Source organism: Seriola lalandi, unplaced genomic scaffold (assembly GCF_002814215.2).
Source record: "Seriola lalandi dorsalis isolate HSWRI2012SDOR001 ecotype SW California unplaced genomic scaffold, Sedor1 jcf7180002054795, whole genome shotgun sequence".
NCBI lineage: Eukaryota > Metazoa > Chordata > Actinopteri > Carangiformes > Carangidae > Seriola > Seriola lalandi.
Window position 1 is genome coordinate 5251066 of NW_019525348.1, and position 22904 is coordinate 5273969.

The 22904-nt window shown below is 44.4% G+C and overlaps 1 protein-coding gene across 5 annotated transcripts in view; it reads right to left on the minus strand.

Moving 5' to 3' along the window:
- tacc2 (transforming, acidic coiled-coil containing protein 2) overlaps positions 1 to 22904 on the minus strand; it is a 51002-nt gene that overhangs the window by 7292 nt on the left and 20806 nt on the right. For 2 of the 5 annotated variants that reach the window (XM_023425717.2, XM_087179172.1), the window contains 10 exons: positions 18857 to 19150; positions 7172 to 7290; positions 5249 to 6671; positions 2750 to 2807; positions 2452 to 2659; positions 1983 to 2032; positions 1761 to 1870; positions 1383 to 1536; positions 846 to 992; positions 419 to 511 (listed from right to left, as the gene is read on the minus strand). In XM_023425717.2, coding sequence (XP_023281485.1) covers positions 419 to 511; positions 846 to 992; positions 1383 to 1536; positions 1761 to 1870; positions 1983 to 2032; positions 2452 to 2659; positions 2750 to 2807; positions 5249 to 6671; positions 7172 to 7290; positions 18857 to 19150 — 2656 coding nt within the window. The remainder of the gene's footprint in view (positions 1 to 418; positions 512 to 845; positions 993 to 1382; positions 1537 to 1760; positions 1871 to 1982; positions 2033 to 2451; positions 2660 to 2749; positions 2808 to 5248; positions 6672 to 7171; positions 7291 to 18856; positions 19151 to 22904) is intronic. The other 3 variants (XM_087179169.1, XM_087179170.1, XM_087179171.1) reach the window with 3 other exon arrangements.

Below are 22904 nucleotides of genomic sequence, written 5' to 3' on the forward strand. Positions count from 1 at the left end.
TGCCCAACATGCATAATAAAGGCAAGGGACTAAGAATGCACAGCACTCTGTTCCTGAGGAGTCAACCTGGGGGAGCTCGCTGCTAGTCGGGGATGGGAGCTGGACGCGTTAAGCCATGTTAGAGATTTCACATGTAGGGACTGAAGAAGTGACTGCGGATGTAGTGGCGCAGCCACCATGTTGATAAGGCCATGGGTTCACAGTCACACTCAGAATGGTATGTTTAGGGAAGGGGATAGGCAGGCTGAGACACACTCATGCACACACTCTACAGCCACACACACATGTGCCTTTACACACACCTGCTATTATGCAACCGCTCATTCAAGATGCGTCTTTCGGATTTTGCAGACACGCTCACACACATACAGGCACGCACACGCAAATACAGCAGGTGCAGGCTGACTCAGCGCAGTACCTGGGGGGTTACAGTGGAGAGGGAGGGGCACTGAGAGATGTTTTTGGCTACCTGCAGAGCCTCTATCCTCAGGGCGGCAAGTACCAGCTCCTCCTGGGCCGCATTCATGGGGGGTTGGGGGTATTGATGGAATTCAGGGGTAAGGGAGGGGGGTTGCGGCCCAAGGATGAGAGAGCAAAGGGAAAACATATAGAAAGTTGAGCACACACACTTGCTGCTGTCTATATTTCACACACCATCAATCTATTTCACACACTAAAGAACTTGTGGGTGGAGAAAACATGGGAAAATGAATACGAAGGATGTAATAAGGTGACACAACGGGAATAATGTTCATGCAAAAACACACACCATCACACATCTGGGCCACTAAAGGCGAGACCTATGAGGTTTATCAAGAGAGGTCATGTGTGGTCTGTCAACACACCTGTAGTTTTTGGGCGAATGCGGTGGGGTTGGTCTCAGCCAGGTCAGGCTCCAGGTACTGCAGGGGGTCATCACACTCAGACAGCCTGTCTAACAGGGGCATGGCCAGGGCAGGAGCAGGGGCCTCCATGGGGCCCTGGCTAGGGGACTACAAGGGCACCAGGAGGCGTAGGCAGAGGGCAGGGAGGAGGGCAGGGGTTGGGATGGCAAAGCAAGCGTTGAGTGTTTGTTGAGTGGCAGCATTGGGAGCTGAGTCACTGAATTCAAGCTGGAGACTTAGTGTGGCTATTTGTCATCAGTGACGTGGCTTTAATGAGAATCATGACTGATGGTCATGGTTCATGTTGGAGACTTGGCCTACATTGAAGCATGTGTAGTGTGGCACTCTGTCTCCCCCTTGTGACTAAACAATGACATGGTGTAAATGTAAATCAAAATTGACAGATTCTCTTCACATGATGGCGACGAGACACAGGAATGACATACGTGAAAACTGCCCACTGGGTGTGAATCTTTGTAAAAAAGGCATTTGGCTCACCTGCTCGTCCCTCTCTGTGCTCTGTGTTCGGCTGAGTGACTCGCTTTCTCTCTTCCTGCCCTTGTCCCCAGCTGAGCCCTCAGGACCAGGCCGAGAGCTCAGCACTGGTGTCTTCATACCTGCAGTTATCTGGGCCTCCATCTCCTCGAAACTCCTGCACAGAACGAGCGAGAGAGAGGAGAGAGAGAGGGAGAAAGAGGCAGATCACATGTTAATACAGGGTTAGTGAGCTGCATGCATTATGTAATTAAATCATTGTGCTTTATACTTAGCAAACTAGATATACCGGTAAAGTTCTGACGACTGCTCTGTAAGTCTTTCTATACGGTGGACATACAACACATGAAATACTTAGAGTAGTAGTAGAGTGAGTTGTACCCTGTGCAGGGGGAGCTGGGCTCAGATCCATGTGCACACGAATTCTTGGCTAAACTGTCAGATACTGAATCCAGCTTCAGATACAAAGACGGCTTCTTCACAGACAGTGGCTGTAAAACAAAATCACATACCACATATAAAACATGCTGCTATGAGTGAAGAAAGCAAAGCAATAAAGATTAGATAAACAATCAAAATCTCAGAATAATACCAAATACTCACAGGTGAAGAGGAGCCAATCTTCTCCATGTACTCAATTTCATAGTCTTGCACTGAAGCAGAGAGACAAAACAAAGTTTTAGATGCAGAGGAACAAATGGAGAGACATTTCAGCCCGTGCTGAGCTCTGGACTGCTTTTATTGGAGGATAAGGCACGGCTGTCTGTTCTCTTTCATCTCTGACCCAGATGGGTTGAGCCAGACAGCCTCTGGGAAGAGGAGGTAATTCTAGAGGTCAGAGGGCAGTAGAGAACTGGGCCAGCAGCTATGAGAAAAATCAATAATGTTGCCAGATGAATAAAGAGTAAAGTGGCTGATTGCTGTACATGAGGCGTTATCCAAACATACGCTTTGAATTTCCTTTCAGCACAGCCTCTCTATGCAATGCTTTGATCTCTGTCGGCATTTGCTTGGGCACAGGTGGCTGGAGACACAAAGAGGGATCCACGAAAGTCAGACAGTAATGCCTCACCTAAAGTCTGATGAGGAAGACTGTTCTCATTGACGAAGGACGTCAGGTCACATGGCTGAGGGAATTCTTGTTGGTCAGAGTTTAAATCTGCATCAATGTCGTGCAGAGCTGCCCACTTATGACTGGTGGAGGAGGCCAGCTTCTCCTCGTCTGTGGCGTGGTCATCCTGTGGGTGGAGGGAGGGAGGTTCATCTGCAGGCGTAGGATCCTGCAACACAAAGGAGGAGGCAGTGAGGGAAGAGGAAATACAAGTAGGAAAAAAATGAGTGAGTACACATATGGAGCATTAGATACGCACCTGGGATGGGTCAGACAATGGTGATTTCTTTGGCGACCTCTTCACTCTGAAAGTATTACTGAAAAAAGGAAAAATTTCCAGTCAAGATCCAGAGTCACTCAGCATCTTCAGTGCACAATATTCAGTCTCTAACTCCAAGTATATTGTATTTGCTAACATTTGTATAGTCACAAATTCTAAAATGTGAAACTGGTTGGTTACATCTATAAATGACATGAATACTTCTGGATAAAATGAAAGGCTTAATTTGCTTAGAGCAGCATTACCATATGTGTAATAGTACAACTTACTGTAGTCTGTGTTGCTGAAATGACCAAACAGTGAAATGCTTGTAAAGAGGGTTTAATGTGTTTAGTAACTGAAGAGCAGAGAGAAGCGGTAAATTAATGTCATGTTGTGAATAGTTTACTTTCCACAAATACTGATCCCAGGCAGGAATGTGTTTAGAAATGTACTGTGTTAGTTAGGACACTGATAAAAACATAATCTATTACTGTAGATAAACTGTTAATGGCAGGCATTTACTTTTATTACCTCAGTTTTCAGTTTATAGATCCCTTGATGCATGAATTCTCAGTGGGTGTTTCTATAAGTTAGGAAGACCTTGGATAGTAATTCACAACAACTTCAAGGATGAATCATCCTTTTTTATCCTGTGAATCTAATCTTAAAGACATATCTGATAAATAAGTGTTTCATGGTTGTAATGTTTAATTAATTTTGGATGAACATAATTGGACAACAACCAGAAAACTACATATCTCTATAAAGATATGACCATTATTAGAAAGCTTTAGTTCTTTAAATAATAGCCAACAATGAGCACAAGAGGGAATACAAACACCTGCTTTGTTATACACTGGCATGTCAATAAATACATCTATCACAAAGAAAGATTTTTTTGTCTGTTTCAGTTGAAAAGTTAATGGGATATTGTTGCCATAACAGAATTTATACTTTTGTTTTGAAAGAAAAAATGCTGATACAAAACTACTGAAAATGGTCTAAGGAGTGACTACTTCAGGCAGAAACCATAAACACAACACAACAAACACAATCTCCATATTTGCATTAATTTCTTCGTCATTCAACAGCACCTCATTGAGCACTGCTGCACTGACCTCTAGTGGTTAAAGGTTTTAAGTCTTAAAGACTGCTCACCATATAAACCATGATGTAATGTGTGTGGTGTATTGCAGATGGTATACTGTATGTATATATTGTGTGGTATACTGTAGATGACTCCACATGTAGAATTTCCAGCCCTTTTTAAAATTATAGTATAGTATAGAGATACGTTTTGACATCAATGTAGAGTTTGTTATTTCATTTTAATAGTTTTTTGTGTGGCTGTGGTGGTTTAGTTAGTCTTTTACCTGTTTGATTATAGCTTCCATAATAGTGACCCCTTCTGTTGTCACTCTGGAATTCAGGAGTTTTACCCGGTCGGGTCATTGAACAATACTAAAATCCATGTGTGCTGAAGGATAAATAATTAGCAGTGGTGGAAAGCCATTAAGTATAAAGTATTAGGGAAATATTGTACTTCTTACTTCCTACATGTATTGGACTTTAATTTGTAAGCAAGATGCAAGATATCATTGCTATCATTGCACGTTGTTGTTCTTTTCCTCTGTGCTCTCTCTTGCTGTCTCTCTCTCTCTCTCGCTCTCTCTCCCAACCTAACCGGTCGAGGCAGATGGCCGCCCACCCTGACTCCAGTTCTGCTTAAAAGGAAGTTTTTCCTTGCCCCTGTCGCCTAGCGCTTGCTCTTTGTGGGAATTGTTGGGTCTCTGTAAATACAAAGAGGAAGTCTAGTGCCTTGAGATAACTTATTTTGTGAATTGGCGCTATACAAATAAAAACTGACTTGACTTGACTACTGTAAGGACTGTAACACTTAAGTTCACCAAAGCACCTGTCTGGACTGTATTGGGTTCTCTTTTACCCTGGAGAAAAAATCAACCCCCCCCAATTGTCATTGTATAATTCGCATTCTGCTGACCATTATATAGCTATAATAACTAATGTTTCTCAGGACCCTCATAGATAGGATTATACTGTACATAACACATTTGCCCTCCTGTTGACCAGAATTAAGAAAGTTTAAATGGCGTTGTTTGATAGTGGGTATAAGGGATTGCGATGTTTCTGTTAATAGGAAGAGGGACAACAGGGCAACATGCCAACTGAAAAGGAGCCACATGGGTTAAGGGTCATCAAAAAGGGTGGATGGTTGTGTTGCCCCTGTACTTACAACAGACAACAAAGAGAGGACACACCCCTGGACTTCCTGTGACATACGAGAATACACAGACACGGGTGACAGAGAGACAGACAGAGGACACTGGCATAGAAGACAAGTAGACCACAAACACACAGACTAGCCACAAGAAATCACACGGACAGAGATTCAGACATTCCTACACATCCGTCCTTTAAGTGCGTGTCGACTCTCCCACAAAGGTATGGTGCTGTGGTAATACTGTGTCAACTTACGATTTGATAGGTGTTTTCTTCTTCTTGGCAGGTTTGTTCTGATTTTGGTCCTCCAGTTCCCCGATGTTGTCATTGTCATTGTCATTGTCATAGTCATTAGATGACAGATCAAAGGAGGCAGAGGCCTCAGGAGGAGAATTGGCCATCTTATTGGAGGACTTGAAAGGGTCTATGGAGTCATCAAAGTTATTGGGGTCAAAGCTATAAGACGGCCTGGACAGTTTAGGGGAGCTGGCCATTGTTTTCTTAGAAGTAAATGGGTTGAAATTTGGATCATCCCACTTGTCTGCTTCAAAGTTGTAGTTTACTTTAGGAACAGGGATTTCATCCTCGTTGCCATTATGGGTTGCTGGAGGGTCATTGTCCAGCTGCTGCGTCTGCGCTGGAGGGGCCTTCTTCAGCCCCAGCTTTGGTTTCCTCAGAGGCATCTTGGCACCGGGCTTCTTGCCCACTTTCTTGGGTGGGGGAGAGGCCTGGTGTGATGCCTCGCTGCTCTCCTCAGAGTAGTCAAACTCCAGCCTTACTGACTGACGCTTGGGGATGATCGGTTGCTCTTCAGGGTCTGTGATTGGCTCATCAAGAGGAGCTGTAGGACTGGGGTGACTTGGTTCCACAGCAGGGACCGGTGTACTCTCTATGGGGATAGCAATGGGGTCGCATACAGGATCTTTACGACCCAGAACAGGGGAGTTGGCAATTTTACTACCTCCAGTTTTGAAAGGGTCGATATTCTCAAAATTATCTGGATCCCATTTGTAGGAGGCACTAGGAGGGATGGGCGATTCGTCTTTGCCAGTTGGACTACCAGGGAGAGGTGTCTCCTCGTGGCACAAGGGTAAAGCAGGGATAACAAGGCTCTCCTCTTGGCAGGTATGATTGGTTTCCTCTGGGAGAGGAGGTGGAGTTTCGACACGGCTCTTCCGGGTCCTTCGGAGAGTTCCTCCAGGGCTCGGGGTTGCAGATCCTGCTTCTGCTTCCTCCTGAGCCTGGAGAGGACTGCCAGTTCGAGGCTTTGCCCGCTTCTTGATCTCCGGGGTGCTGCTGGATGAGGCTGGCCTTGGACTCTCTGGGTTGGAGTTCTGTCTGAGAAGAGGTTTCTTCTTCAGAGACCCTGGACGGACTTTCTTGGGCCTGTGGAGTGTGCCTGGGGCACTCTCAGTGCCTACGCTGAAGGATTCAGAATGTGGTCGGAAACCTCCTGTTGTGGATCCGTCTAATAGACCGGAACTGTCTAGTTCTCCTCCCTGGAGGCTGAGGGAACGAGTCAGTGTGTGACTCGCTGAATCTGGAGCAAAAAGCTCAATGTTGTATGTACCACTGGCTGCAATGGGCTTGTTTTCATCAAAAGTACCGGACGGAGAATGGCGTGGTGGATCAGTTGAAGTCGAATCAGAGGCAGGATCACTGACTGAGATGTCTGCTACTGCAAAGGATGGAGAGACATACGACATGTAAAGAAGTTTTGTCCAGCTGTTAAAGAGGCAATATCAAAGCAAAATTAAATCTGAAATGAAACTGATCATATGGTTTAGCTGTTTTGAAGGTGGGTCTGGGTGTGAACAAGAAAGCCCGTATGGAGATAAAAGCTGCAGCTGGTTTCTGACAGATCCAATTATAGAGATGAATGTGCAATAAATAATTCAGTGAATATCTCGGCTGGACAGCAACTCCTGAAAAACAACCACATGAGAGAGAGGGACTATACTGACTGGTCAGCCTTTCCTAGATATCCCAAAAGCCTCAGTTTTGTGCGGTTAAGATGCTTGTCTCAGCAAACAAAGCCAGATGTGAAATACTGCTTCTTTCCACTAGATGGCACAGCAAGACTTTGTTTTACCTGTTCTTTTTTATACCTTACTGCTCAGCTTACAATAGTGTATCAGAGTAATATAATGAGCTAAGCACACATCATGGAAGACCTACTTCTTACTGTACCTGTGTCTTCAGACGTCAGTTGCTGGATCTGGGGATCTGTAGGAGAAACAGCCTTCACTGGAGTTGTAGATTCAGGGGTCTCAAACGCTCCATCAGAGTCTGAGCTCCTTTAACAAAAGAGAAGGGCACACTTAAATCAATGCTGCTGTGAATCAGACTGACATCACCTTGTAATCCAACTGAATCAGTTGCAAGAGTCACTGACGTCACATGAAGCTGAGCTGAACTTCTCTCCACATCATTTCACAAACGACACATTTATTTCCCAAGTAAGCGCGTCAAATATCAATCGCATCATCAATCATATGACTCAATATTTTGCTACGTGTATACAGTACATCAAGTATGAATGGCAACGAGATCTATTTCTTTTAATGTGTGTGCATTTCGGTTTCCATTTTCTAGTGGACTTCAATGGCTCTGCAGTGAGGTGACAGATAACAGCACATCTGAGACACAGTATCCCCCTGCAAAACTCATACACACATCCAACACCTATACACACACTATACAAGAGCACCTTAAGATCCAAAGATGTCACAGCCATCAAATAGACAGAGGTTGACCGAGGAAAACATCAAGCCACAAATGGAGAAATGCCTGATTACTGCATGACAACAGGCTGCAATAAAAATCCCAGGGTTATCGTCCTAAGCGAGACAATATTGATTTGTCTTCCTCAGCGCCATACGCACACACATATACATATGGTAGCAAAGCTCATCACACAGATTGACCACAGAGCTCCACGCTCCATTGATTGGTGTATTACGTGACGGTGTCGCTCCAGACTCCCCGTCCCATCTCACCTCTGTCTGAGCGGCTCCCCGGCAGCCTTGATCATGCTGTCATGACGTGAGCCCCAGGAGAGACGCCGGAGGAGGCCCAGAGCCGGATCCGAGCCTGGGCTGTCCCCATCTCCTGCCCCTCCCAGCAGTGTGTCCCAGCCCCAGCGAGCCCACTGCAGTGGAGACAGCGCCTGCCACGCACTCACTGCCATGGCTGCCGGCGGGCTGCACCTCTCCGCACCACAATGCTACTGCCTGACACACAGGTAGACGCCCACCGCCTCTTTCTCAGCTGATGACTAAGACCACGGGATCTAACCTTCCCTCCTTTCCTCTGCCTTCTCTCCGCCTTTTTCTACTGCCTAATATCCAGCTCTCTTTGTTTCCAATATACAGTCCTTTCCCGCTGCTCCTCTTTGTTATCTGTATCCATATCAGTATGTCTCCACTCCTCCCCAGTAGGAAATGATGTCTCCCAATCTAAATAAGACCGGCTGCAGGAGCCCACCGCCTGCATACTGTATATTCTGACTCTGCCTCACTCTCTCTCTCTCTGCCAGCCTTACTCTCTCTACTCTTCTCCCTCCCTCTACCTTCCTCTCTCTCTCTCTCTCCCTTGCTTCTGAACCAGTTTGCTGTATCCACACCGAAGAAAAATCTGTCTGCTGCCCACAAGCCAAACCTGTGCTCATAAAGCTCACTCATTACACACACCACCAATGCATCTGATATATATTTCCTGCCTCTTAATCTCCACTGTAGCGTCCTTCTCTGCATAAATTACTTATCACTGACACACTTCTTGGTCAATGCAAAGACACACCCAGGTTTTGCTCTACATATCCAGGTCATATTCACATGCACACACACACGCACGCAAGTACATCCCCACACACACACACACACACACACACACACACACACACACACAGAAACTGAAAAAAACATGCAGTATCTTTTGCTAATACATGCAAAGATATGGTTGTGTGCAGGTGCAGGATATGGCCTCTACAACACATCTTTGGACAGTATCATGAAATGAGTCAAATGAAGAATGGTGTTGGAAAAACGCAATGCCATGAGGAAATGCTGCCATTATTGTGGACCCCCACAGTTAAATGACAACTCCATGTCTATACACTTTATTGATCTAGCTAATCTATAGGGCATCACCTCAAGGCAATGTTGAGGCCATTCAGCATCTTGTGGGGCTCCTTTGTCACAGACACGCACAAAATATAGTATCATCAATACAGACAATATGGCCAATGCAACAAAAATTCAGAGCAGAGATAGTATGAGGGGACTGGCAATAAATGTTTTTTGCTGTGATGAACAATATGTCCACTGTCCCTGGGGTTAAATCACAGCAGAGATGGGAGGGTCTTTTAAACCAACAATATGGCAGGAGTAACATTCTCTACTCGCACAGCAATTTGCTCCACTGATGAATCTGATAAATCAGGCTACACATAAACATTTGACAGCATGTTAAAGCTCCAATAGGCTATAAAATGATAAGCAATACCTGTTTGTTACGTTTTACGTGCTCAGATCAAAAGCCTTAAAAGCACCCCCATTGCTTTCAGGGTGCTGTGATGCGTGATGAGACAGCACATGGCTGAGGAGGGAGCCAGAGCTGTAATCTCTGTGAGGACCCTGCGTGTCCCAGCAGCATAAGACTGGTCTGCCTGGAGATCCATCTGGATCAGTCACCGGGTACCAGGATCATATTGTCAGATGGTAAGACCACTACTCCAATGACAGGACCCTCACACATAGTGTAATACATGGATAGCAAATAAGCATCAACCACGCCAAGGCAAATGTGTGGAAATTAAACTACTCAACAAATTCTATGAAGAAAAAAGCTGCGTATAAATGGTTATGGTGTTAAGCGTACAAATTAGCAGCTTCTTTGAGAATGGATGGAAAAATCTCTAAAAAGAGTGACATAAGATAATTAGGGCTCATATCAGTGCTCTGTTTAGGACATTCTTCATGCAACTGCAAACACTATGTTGCTATGGTAACTGGAGGTTGTCCCAACCATATGTTACGGTGGATGAAAAAGAAAAACAACGGAGTGGCTGGATGCAGACAGTCCAACACACACACACAACTGAGGCTGTGAAGTGTATTATATGATATAGAGGACAAATAAAGGCACACTGCAAATTCATGAGGCGGGCAGCTGCAGGATCAGCATCATTCTGCTTACATCTCCACAACTGGCTTAAATACAAAAATAAAAACAGCATAATTTTTAGTTTATTCAACACTTTTAATCCTCCCAGAATGAAGTAAGCAGAATTCAAACGGTGAACAGACATGAAACCATACACTAAATGGAGCATTGTAATTGAAAGTAGACATGAAACAAATGAATAAGGTGAACAAAAATCTATCTGCTGCTTCTGTGTAAAATGCAGTCGCATCGTCAGGAGCTCTTACTGTAAGTTACCTCACAGCAGACAAAACATAGAAAGAGGAAAATTAGCGTGTGGGTGAGCAGTCGGGGTACGGGGGAGAATAGAAACAAAGGGAGCAGCAGTTAATAGCAGCCTATCACTGGCTGAAATGACTGCCTGGAGACAGGAACTCTGCAGCGCGAGGCAGGGAGATGCTGCTTTTCAGACAGCCAGACATGTCTCTGTTCCCAAAGCCAAGTCCAACTCAGCCTGTATAAACAGCTTTTACAGCGCTGGCGGGAGAGCCACCGCCAGCCACAGGGAAGAGGGGGAAACTGGGCTACACTGACATGTAAACCCAACACCACCTGTCCAAAAAATGTTGGCATTGCAAATCAAGATCTGTTCTTTGCAAAAAAAAAAAAAAAAAAAAAAGCTAAATTTGACGTCACCTCTACAGAGTGGTCCGGAGGTGACTGTGATTAAATGAGAGCTGATGGAAAAAAAGATGAAGAAGGGATGGATGAATGGCGGCTGGCTGCTGGTCTCCAAGCAGCTGTGTGATTAGCCTCAATGGATTAGCTGCTGCACACTCCGTCTCCATCGTCTGTCAGCTGTCAAACGGCTTTAAACACCCTTCTCTGTCTGGACACTGCGGCCGTCATCTATCTCTTTACCATCCCACTCCTCCTTTACCTTTAAAATCCTTAGCTTTCCCTCATCTCCTGCTATACCTCTACAGTTCATCATCATCCCTTTTTTTTATCTTCTCCTCATGCAGCGATCCCTTTTTCCCTCAGCTGCTTTAGAGCTTTCGGCTTCAGGTTGATCTGTGATCTGCTGTTAAAGAATAGGTAGAAAAGAAAAGATAGGCTTTCATGCTGCGTCGCATCCTTTGCATTAATACATGTTTTTTTATGAGGGTAAATGTCTGTTTTGTTCGGTATTGTGAAAAGAGGGGAGAGAGCTGTACTCTGTCTGTTTTTCATTACACTCTATAGAATCTATAGTTTTCTATGAGGTAGAGCCGAAGGGACCAACAGAGGGAGCTCCTGTGCTGCTATCCCCCTGAAGAATGAGAGTCAGGATATTAAGTATTACATCATAGCCACTGTACACCCTGTGAATCACCCGAATCACCACAACAGCCTATTATGATTTTACAAGAGCCTCACTAGTTCCTACACAGATGTTATGTGGTGAGCAGGGAGCAGCTTGTAGAGGCTTTGTAATGGGGAAAGAGCACAAAGCAGCTCTGTCCTCTGCATATGATTCTTCAATCTCAGGAAATTAAATCTTATGGAGAATTACTCTGCACTCTCTGCAGGTCATATAAACAGAACCTGTGTTTTTCTCCTCAGATGTCTTGCTGAGTCCGTCTCTCATCTCCATCCAGACTGATGTCAACTTCAATCAGTGAGACACCTCCCCCTCTGGAGTCTGGTATCCCTTTTTGTCCCAAGAAATCTGCTCAGTCCAGCTCCAAAACAAAGAAGCCACTGACACAAAAGACATAAGAGTGTCAGACTAAGATAATCTCTATGTGTAATACCTCATCGAGCCTAATCTGACTGCAGGCAGATGGCACATTAAACAACAACAGGCCAGGTCTGTGAGTCAGAGCCCCAGCGGAGCGGGGGTTAAAATGTCTCTCTGTGTTGATGATGAGATCAGACGCTAGGTTAATTCAAATCGCTGCAGGAAGGACATCCCCACCCCCCCACCCCAAAAATGCAGACGACAACACACACTGACCACACTGAAACAAAATGAGAACGAAAAATAATAAGAATTCCCTCGAGTGTAAACACAATTTTGATCCATTATAACACTTAACACTTCCAGATGCCCTGTGATGCTCCGAGGTGTGAATGCTTTCTACACTGTAAGTGCTTCTGTGTTACACAACTGTGGGAGTGAACTCGGTAAAAGCCTTATTAGTAATGGTGGGCACGGTGCTTCTGTCCTGCACACCTGTAGGAAAACAGCTGCTAACTCAGCCCTCCTGCAATAAGAGCCTTTACTGTGCTGACATTTTTATAAGTATTCAGTCCCTCTGAGCTCTGAATTTAGTGGAGCTTTGAGAAGAAAAACGACTGTATTATGCTATAAATCATTCATTTCTGCATTACACACAGCACATACACACACGCATTTATTCCATTTCCCTGATCCCTCTCCTCTGTTTCTCCCCTGGCCCCTCTTCCCCTGTGCAGTGGTGTGTCTGAGATATAAATAAAACACAGTAAAGTGGAGCACTCTTGCTCCATCTCTCCCCCTCTCTAACTCTCTCTCTCTTTCTCTGTCATCTACTGATATTCCTAAGTTATGTTCTTCCACCCCCACACAGCGTGTTCTATTTCGATTCCATCACCAGCTCCTGCTCCCAGCGCGGCAGACGCGTTCTCCTTCATGCAGGAACAAAACATCACCCCACCAGCCTCCCAGCGGCACCTACTGCACTCATTGCCTAATTCTGGTTCCCACAGGCTCTCCTGAAGCACTATTATGGTTTATCCATACGTAGTGTACTGTAGTTGAGGCACACTGATGCACATGTGCGCACATGCGCTGATTCTCTCATCCTTATTTACATCACAAAAGCAAACAACAAAGATGACGTGCTCAGTTGCTTGCATTGGATTATATAGTGTGAAAAGGTTTCATGACAGTAGACATGAAGACGGAATACGAAGAAGAAAGAAAGCATCAAAAATCGAGCAAGAATAGAACACAATGTCTCACAGAGATGTTTGTAAGGATTTAGAACTGGCGTCACAAATGCCAAGCATGCCCATAATATTACTGACAGGTGATTACATTCTGCATAATATATCACCCTGCACACATAATAAACATTTATGTTGCATGGGAGGCCAATTGAAAGCCATGAATAAATAAAACACCTCATACAACAGCAAAGCAGAAGCAGCTAGAGCTTCTCTCCAGACCTTCAGCTTTTAATAAAGTAATTTTCTTCTGCTTCAGAATTTGCTCAATCATACCTCTGAACATTTCCACACAGAACACGGAGCAGGAATGCAGCTTAAGTCAAACTCACATGTGCTCTTGAGAGGGACAGGGGGTCTGTCCTTGCTCCATGGACTCGTTGGCTCCCATCCTCAGCTAAATCTGCCCCCCCTGCCCCCCCTGCCTGCTCCTGCTCTCCAGCCACCCTCCACATCCACCTGCTCCCCCCAAAAAGCTGCTTCTCCTTTCGGTTTGATCCTTGCAGAGGAGGCAGCCTGTGTCAGAGGAGGTGAGCACCAGCGGCTGAGCTTAGCTTTCTGTGCTGCAGTGCAGAGGATGAGCGAGCCCTGCTCGCATCAGGAGCAAAGCTGTGGATGATTCAGGGCTCCTCACTTTATGCAGAGCATCCCTGATTCTCGCTCCTCTCCAGACTGTGAATATTCCTGCCTCTCATCTGGTGGTAAAATGATGCAACACCAGGAGGAACAAAATCTCCAAGAGCAAGACAAGAAGAGAATAATCCAAAACAAGCGGGGTGAAACAATAATCCTGCCTCCTTGTTTTCTTGCATGAGTGTCTGAGGTGCCTCCTCTCTGTTTGGTTGCTGAGATCGCTGAGCTGTGTTGCTGCTCTCGCTGCCTCCTCCCCCCTCTCTCCTCTACTCTCTCCCCTGACACCAGCCTCCTGCGCCTTTAAAAAGACAAGCAGCTTTTTTCTCGGCTACTGCGACTATGCAGGGGAGCCAAACAATAGCAGACCCCCAAAACCACACTGATGAACAGGCTCTTTCTCTTTCACTCTGTCAGTGTCCTTCTTCCTCCCTTCCACAGTAACCGTATCTCTCGACTTTGCCTTTGTCCTGCCAGGATCCCCCCTCTCTTACTCTGCGTGTTGCACAGTGAAAATGTAATTTTTTGTGCCTCCGTTTCCCACAATGGAAGCTCCCAGCACTCAGCGTGGCCAACCAGAGTGTTGTCTAAGGTAAACAATAGACTCTGAGAAACTAGTATGTTTGTGTATTATTCAACTCTGACCCTATTGTATTCACTTTCTGTCAAGCCATTCTGCACCAGCACGCATTAACAAAACCGATAAGACCAAAAAAGGCAAAAATCACACTTTTAAAATGTTGCATTGCATATCGTAAGATGGTTCTCGGTAATTAGAAGGCAACATAACATTTAAAACCCTTTTCAGACTCGGAGACAAAGAGGCAGGGATATACTCTTCCTCTACATTTCCAAATGAGAAGTGTCGAATCCCTGGCAGCACACTGGGCTGGTGATGTATTTTACTGGCACCCTCACTAAACCGTGAATTGCATCAAATACCGGAAGAGCAATAATGATATTCTGTCTAGCTGTGTCCTCCAATTTTGCTCTTTTCTTTTTTAGTCATCTGTGTGTGACATACGCAGAGAATGTGTCCTGTGGGAAGGAAATATGAGCAGGAACAGGTTCTACAAATTTCCCATTGATTGTCAAGGAGCAATGGGAAAGAGCCCTGTTGGAAATATGAGAAGAATAAATCTATTGTAGACTCATGGGAAAGTGAGGAAATGAGGAGTCAATACAATAGACACTCCTGCAGCCTGCAGCGCTGGTGGTCACAAAGTCGCTGTGTGCAGGGTTCAGGTGTCGCACCTCTGCCTAAAAGGACCAAAACGACTGAATGAAATGTAGTTCCACTGCAAAATGTAAACCACAAAAGCCATTGTTCAAGTGCAACCGAACACCACATTTAAAAAGGGGGAGTGTTTGCATGTAAACATGAAGTCCATTAACTGATGTTCACAAAGAATTATCGATGTGCCCACTCACAACCCCCCTGACACAGACCTCTGCTAAAGCAAAAATATTGATTGCTGTGACCGTCCAGACCCTCCATACCAGCTCAAAGATGTATCTAGGGCAGCAAAGCAGTTCCTATTCTATTGAGTGACCAACATAAACATCCTCTCTTTGTTGCAGCTTTAAAGTCTGGTCTTTGCACTGCAGCTTCAACTCTCGACTGAAGAAAACGGAAGAAATAAAAAATTCAGCAAACTCAGGCACTGGAAGAAATGGTTGTGGCAGTTTTTCTGAAAGATTCATAACGGCGCTCGAGAGTCAATACGATCCACAGACGTGCAGCCTGCAGACCTCTTTTTACTTAAGAAGACAATAGTAGAAAACAGAAAACCTCTTGTTGCGTGTCAAACGGGTTTTAGTTGGGCTTAACAAATCTAAAACATACAGTTAGGTCAGATTTAAATGACTTTTTTAAAAATTCTTTCTGCTGTTGTCAGTCACAGATTCATCAAAACTGTTCTGGCCTTGATTTCAAAATTCAAACAGGAGCCTCATACGAATCTTTAGAAGGGTTGAAGTGAAAAAAATTGGGTTGTGATTGTCGAGCAAATTCAATGTAAGTGTGATCACAGAGAGTCTCAAAGATTGTTACAGGAAACACACAATATAATTTGTTTTTCCTAACAACCCAAGATCTCAGGAAGGACCCCATCTATAGCAAATTATAGGTGCTGACCCAGTGGGTGATAACAAAGTAGCAAATAATGCACTACAACAATGATTCATGAAAAATACAGTGTAAAGACAGAGAGTTTCTGATGAGCACAGCCACTAAAAACATGCAATAGATGTTTAAAAGTTCTAAAAATGTGGCTCTATTTCTGAGTTCAAGAATAAAATTACATAAAAACAGACTTTGGTCCTGTGTGTAAAAAGGTTCAAATACACGACAGGGTGGAAATACTCAATAAGGAGCTCAAAGACATGTTTTGGGGAATCCTGGTTTTAGACATCTGTGCAGCTCCTCTGATCATCCTGCTGAACAGCTGCTGATCAGGCAGGTTAAGAGCCTAGAGCTTTTATTTTTCATGTGCCAAGAAAAAACTGCATTGCTCCCATGAACAATCACTAATGGAATTGATTTCCTGAGGCAGTGTCTACAAAACCTCTACTCCCCCATTTAATTTGCATTTATAATATATATTCTTACAACATATTTTGAGATTAAGGGGCATCCCTTCTCTTTCTGTCGTCAAAGAAAATGACAAAAGCAATGGTTGGTGTAACCACAGCACTCCAATGGGACACCTCAACAATTAAGATCCAGTGAAATGAAAGCTTATCGGTCCATTATCTCAGCTGCAGAGGAGCGTAGTGGTCGCATAAGAAAGTGGTGAGAACACAATTGTCACAAACACAGGTGAATGAGAAGGCTGAGCTGTTAAAGTACTGTAGCTTGTAAAATGCAGAGCCTCATATCTGGCTCCCTCTACAGTCTCAAATAGAAGGAAGACTGTGCTCTTAGCATAATCACAATTTAAGTAGACAGGGCAGGAGCTGATGGCTTTGACAGTTTTTATGGGAATCCAAATTAACAAAAGACTCCTCACTTTTCAGCTGTCAGGGATTGTCTATGTGACAGAAAGCAAGTGTAAAAATGTGTGGGAGTCACTGATGGGTTCATTATTTTGAACAAATATTTATTCAGAAAAGGAAGGCGGCCTTGTGTCTCTCTTTTTTTCACAGAAGGATTTAATTATTACTCATCCAACTCTCAATGAATCATTCAGGAAAAAACACATAAAACATGTTTGTCTTTGGATGACTAACTGAGATTATCACATGGTGATGGAAGCCAATTCTCAGCTGGTGGAGGTACGTTCAAGACTTGGCCAACCTGAAGCACCTTTGAGCAAGATCATAAATATCTAACAGCTTTAAGGGAGTTACTCAGTCCCAACAAGGACTGATATATATCATCACTTTATTATCAGTAAAGACTGATAGTGTTCTTAATATTGCATATGACCTTCGCACTCAAACTAATGTACTATCAAAAGTATTAGCTTTTACCTGCACATATAGTTGAGCCTCCGTGTGTCTGCAGGCAATCTGTGACATCCAATCAGAACATTCAGTCCATGTTACTGTGTTGTTGCTTCACTCCTCTCCAGTGCTGTCTGACAGTCCTCTCAGATATCATAAATAATATAACACCACTATACTGCCAAGCCCTCTCTAAATTCTGGTCTTTTCTGAGCAAGGGAGGTGGTTAGAAAGACAAACAGCATCAAGTCATAAGTAAATATGTTTCATTTTACATAGAAAACAATACAGAGTCTGTATACATGCAGAGTGCTACAATGGAGCTGGTTTGTCTCCCTGTGCTCATTCATGTGTGCACCAGGTGACTGCAGCATTCAGACAGCTGAGCGCAGACAAGGGCTGACGGCAAAACATGAACACTGGACTCTGCAAAGGGAAAACACACTCTGCTGGTCTTACACAGTACTGCACTGTGAAAGTGGCTGAGTCATTCCCTCCTATAAAATAAAGTCTGTGAAATAAAATGCAAAGCCAAAAAAGCACTGCAGAGGAAAGCTTAGTAGTAAAAGTGGTTAAACTGTGCTGATAGCAGAAATAATGAGGAGCATTTAAATGTAATCAGCATCAGTTTGTGAATGAAAATCATTGTGTGAAACAGTGGCTCCATCATTAGAGTGCTGCACGAACAGCTATAATATGTCAAGTGGTTATGATAGGGCAGATTGTACTTGTGAGAAAGCGTGGTGTGTAAGTGCTCGACTTTATCCTCTAAAAGATCCACATAAACATTTGACCCTTATGCTTTTGCTACATCCACCATTAACAAGCCACAATTATACAGTATACACTTGAGTTTCCATGACCACTAAGTTCATACATTAGCAAATCCTGTTTCCTTTGAGTTCATGTGGTAGACACACATAGCAATGCTAATCTGTAATTTTGTGAGTGGGGTAATAGGAGGGGCTGCTGCAGAGACATTTGCTCTGGATTTCACTGTGGCAGGAAAGCTGTATGATGTACTGTCAGAATTATATTTCACAATTCCCTATTAGGAATAATTCAACAATATGCTTATTTACCACTCTCATGTCAAATATGAAGGGTGCAGGGTGAGGAGGTGCAGAGCCAGGCTAGCTGTTTCCCCTTGTTTCCAGTATTTATGCTAAGCTAAGCTAACCACCTGCCTGCCCCAACTATATATTTACAGTGCAGAAACGAGAGTGGTGACAATCTTCTCATGTAACTCTCAGCAAGAAAGAGAACGGGTTCATTTCCCAAGATATCAAACTATTCCTTTAAGTTAGAACAAAGAAACAGTATGGACGACTACATGTACAGTAGTAGCTCTGAGAATCAACATGTACAGGTTAGTTCAGTGTGCCAGATGTCAATTTAATGCTTTAATTGGACCTGAACTAGGGTTGAAAGGATAAAGACATGGCTACTTTTCGTCAAGGAGGCTAAAAGGACTAGTGTCAGCCCTGGATAAATCTACTGTACGGTCTTACAAATGAAGCAGAGACACACAACAATACAATCACAAACATGTACACACACATTCACATCACGTTTTTTAACATAACAAATGATGAGCACTTCACAGTGAAATGGGAAATGACATATATCGAACAGACACAGACAGTCAGACAGAGTTCATGTTCATACCTTAAGGCAGGGTGACGGGGTGCAGAAGCAGGGCAGGGGTCCTCACAGTGGTTAGCAGGAGGTGCAGGAGGGGAGGTAGGGGCTGGAGGAGGTGGAGGAAGGGGTGGGGATGCAGGTGGGGTTGGTAGAACTTCAGGTGCGTGCCTCTCCGGGGGTGTGGGAGGAGGAGTGGGGAACTCGACGCTCTCGTGGAGGTGAGGAATGGGGGCAGGCAGGAGATGGTGTTCGGAAGTAGGAGGTAGGGGAGAGGCAGGGGGACGGTCACCTCTCTGTGCCTGCTCAGTGAGGAGGGGCCTGCAGGGGAGGGAACGCAGAACATCAACAGACAGACCAAAAACAAGGCAGCCAAGTACAGCGATTTAGAAAGCCCTCTGGGGGCACAATCCACTTCCCTCAATACAGATGAACCATGAAGGAAACTTACCTCAGATCAGAGAGGGATGGATCGCTCTGCTCTAAGCCTAAACCTAGCAGTGACTTGAAAAATAAAATGCTCACTTCAACCATCCTAAGAACGCTTTGTCATTTAAATTACACAAAACTGAAAATGTCACTCTACTCTTCAGTCCCCTCACATGACAGTCCATGTTTCCCTGACTTGCTCTACTTGTCCTCTGCAGTGGAGTAGCCAGTCTGAGGCTGTCTGGCTCTGTCATCATTGGCCACCTGGTGGAGTGGATTTGGCCCCGATCCAGGCCAGTCTTATCAGGAGTGGTAGGCTCTCTAATCTGACAGGCAATGCGATGGACGCCCATGCAGCTGTTCCCCACTTGGGGCATGCCTCCTGTTTAGCTCTAAAAATACCCCAGCAGCCTCTTCTGCAGAACAGAGCTTCTACAATACCAGCGTCAATTAAAGCACGTTCATAATAGTCAAGCATCAAGTCAACTGACCGCTGATCTGCACTTTCCAGACGTCTCTTCCAACTCATTTCAGACTGAAAGTCAGCTCTGTTGTTCTCCACCGCTCTCTTTCCAGTAAAGTCAGAACTTAATAACCTTTAATGAGGGCGTGTGCTTTTCTTAGGGGCGTCACAAGTTCTAGTTTACATCTAACACGGGTCCGGTTCCTACCATTCCTTTATAAAAGTTACAGAATTGTTTCGATGCAGTGTGGGTGCATGAAGAAGAAACATCCCACAATAACATGAATTTTTATTTGGTTTCCTTTACTCTCATTACAAATGAGTAAGTGAGTCAGTTAAACCAGCAGGCCGGAGCTATACACATGTCAGCATCTGTGGCAAAGTTGGCACATGCAGCCTAGAAATAGAAACAGCCAAGTCACAACATAGTCTGAGGAAACTGTCAGAAGACTGAGTGCTGCCTCCAAAGATGGACAAAAACAAGCTAAGAGGGAAGAGACAATTGGCAGGAAATAAGATTAGCCTAAACACTGGGGAAGTGTAGACTGTTTTCTAGTGTAGTGGCCTTTATTGTGGAATTAATGTCAGCTGACCCACTCAGGTTAACAGCTGGAGCTTTCCTGCCTGCCTCCAGATATGATGTGTATGAACTAGCACAGGCTTTATTACCATAACAGGACGAATGCAGCAAGTTGGAGTGAGCACATGTGTTCATTTTCAGCAACACACCTCCTCATGTCAGTGTAGCTTTACTTTTTATTTAACACCTGGAGGCTGTCCAGTTCAGTGTTTTACTGCTGGTAATTCGGCAGAGTTCAGGGCATTGCTGAAGGGAACCTCAGCAGCAGTTCTTGAGAGAGCGAATCCAGATTTTACAAGGCCAGTCAGAGATACAGAGTAGTCATTTTCTGTCACAGTCAAGATAACAAACCTGATTCTCAAACCTCATCTTTCATGACTGAGTCTTAAGTAAACAAAAGTGACTTTGCCTGAACTGTAATCAAGCCGTGCACACACACACACACTTAGTGTAATCTACAGGAAACAGCTGGATGCAAAAGACAGAAAGTCCAGGCAGGGTGTCAAATGATAAACAGAGAGCGGTAAATAAAAACCAGCTGAAGGTACTGAGGAAAGAGTTTTTTTTATAAATGCTGTAATGATGAGAGGATCATTTCTGTCTCTCAGCCAGCTGCACACTTATACTGTCCTGACACACACGCTGTGAATGTGCTGCACATTCAAGAACATTGTTTGTATATATTACAAACACAGCCATCATAAATTACCCACTCATTTGTGTCTGCCACCACTGAGATCAAATCGTTATTTAAAGGCAGTGTTGTGTGGTTGAATAAATGACAGACATGAGATTATCCACTTCACTCAAGCCAGCAAAGGCATATGAGACTACAATCACCATGGCAACTAGTCTATTTACAGTACAATGTGGGTTATAGTACATCCTGCTTCACTTTTACTCTGAAAACATGCATGAGAAATATCCTACATACCAAGCTAAAGAGTCACAGTCATTCCCATAAAGCTTTAAGAGCTAAAATGGCTTCACACAAGATTTTTTAAATTAAAACTTGCCGTGAAACATTTTCAAAAACATATTTTTCATGGCAAGTTTACGCTCATATGCTCTCATATAGCAAGTCAGTCAGGGGACCTTTACATTTCCTGCTAGGCCTCAAACCATTTATTAATTCACGTCCTTATTTTTTAAAGTCTACCACGCCAACAAGATTTTTGAAATAACTATAGGACACTAGTTTAACTTTAGTTGTACAGCTGCTGAGAGTTTATGTCAATCAGACAGGGGACGGCAGCTCAACATGCTCTAACATGTTACATTTTTTTAAGTACACTACTGATTTCGCAACTTTGCTCCTTATTTTCCACCTTCTGTCCCTTCATCTGTCTGTCTGTCCCTCCCCTCTGCCCATCTGGTGAGGTCAGCACAGGCAGAGTGTAATAAGTACTAGTTACCTACGGACCATCTGCTGCATCCACCTGGAGGGACTTAAACACAAACACCTACTGTGGACACGCAGAAACAAAACAGTGCAGCTCCTTCTTGCCAACTCACCCAGATTTCAGCCGTGGAGGAATCCATCACACAACTTCAGAGGTGACTACAATAAGTGATGGAAATGACTTCTGATGAGCGACTGCTGCAATCCAAAAACACCAGAGCCAATGACTGTACGTCCCGGTCCTTCTCTGTTACTGATTCTGTCATACACACTCCACACACCGCAGCACATGCTCAAGTCTTTCTCTGAACTCTGGCTTTTGTTCCACTCTGTCTGGTCTGTGCAAATGACTTCAGTGGGGCTGAGTGCCTGCCCAAATTCCTCCCACTACAGGCTTCAGTTCACAAAGCCGCATAGACTGAGCCGGACTGACAGCTAGGACAGCCTCTGGGGGCGGGGAAAAAACCACATGTACACACACACAAACACACACACACACACACACACACACACACACACACACACACACACACATACATATACACACACACACATCACTGACCATGCAGTCTACATTTCTGTCTCTGCCACACATATGCAAGTGTAATTTTATCTATTGATGAAACCTACAGTGGAAATAGCACCGTCACTCCTCCTCTCTCCCACTCTGAACAAACCTTTATGTCCCCAACAGCAGTGATGGGACAAGTGTTGTGACTGACAGGCAGCAAGTGCTACTCTGGCATGCGGGATGGCTCCTGGGCATGCGGCAAACGGCAGGAGAGAGTCTGGAGAGACTCGCCGTACTTTCACAACACATCCTTGGACACACAGTGACATATGAAGCTAAAAGAATGACATACGTGGAAAAAGCTGTTAAAATGCTTAAATAAACACTGAATGCCCACACGGAGGTCGAACTGAACTGCACACTGCTTTACTATGTGTATTTAACTTAGTCGGGAGTTTTAACAACATAGAGGGTTCACTGCCATTACATCAACCGGTACAAATCTGTGAGACACCGTTAAACCACTGTAGACAGCAACAACCTACCAGACGCCCTCGAGGTGTCTGAAAGGCAAACAAAGCCACCAAGGAGACTCTCTAAGTGCATGGAAATCCATTTTAAATGTGAGTCAGGCGGGCAGTGTGTGAGTGGCTGAGCTGTAAAGCACATGCCACCACCACCACCACCCCC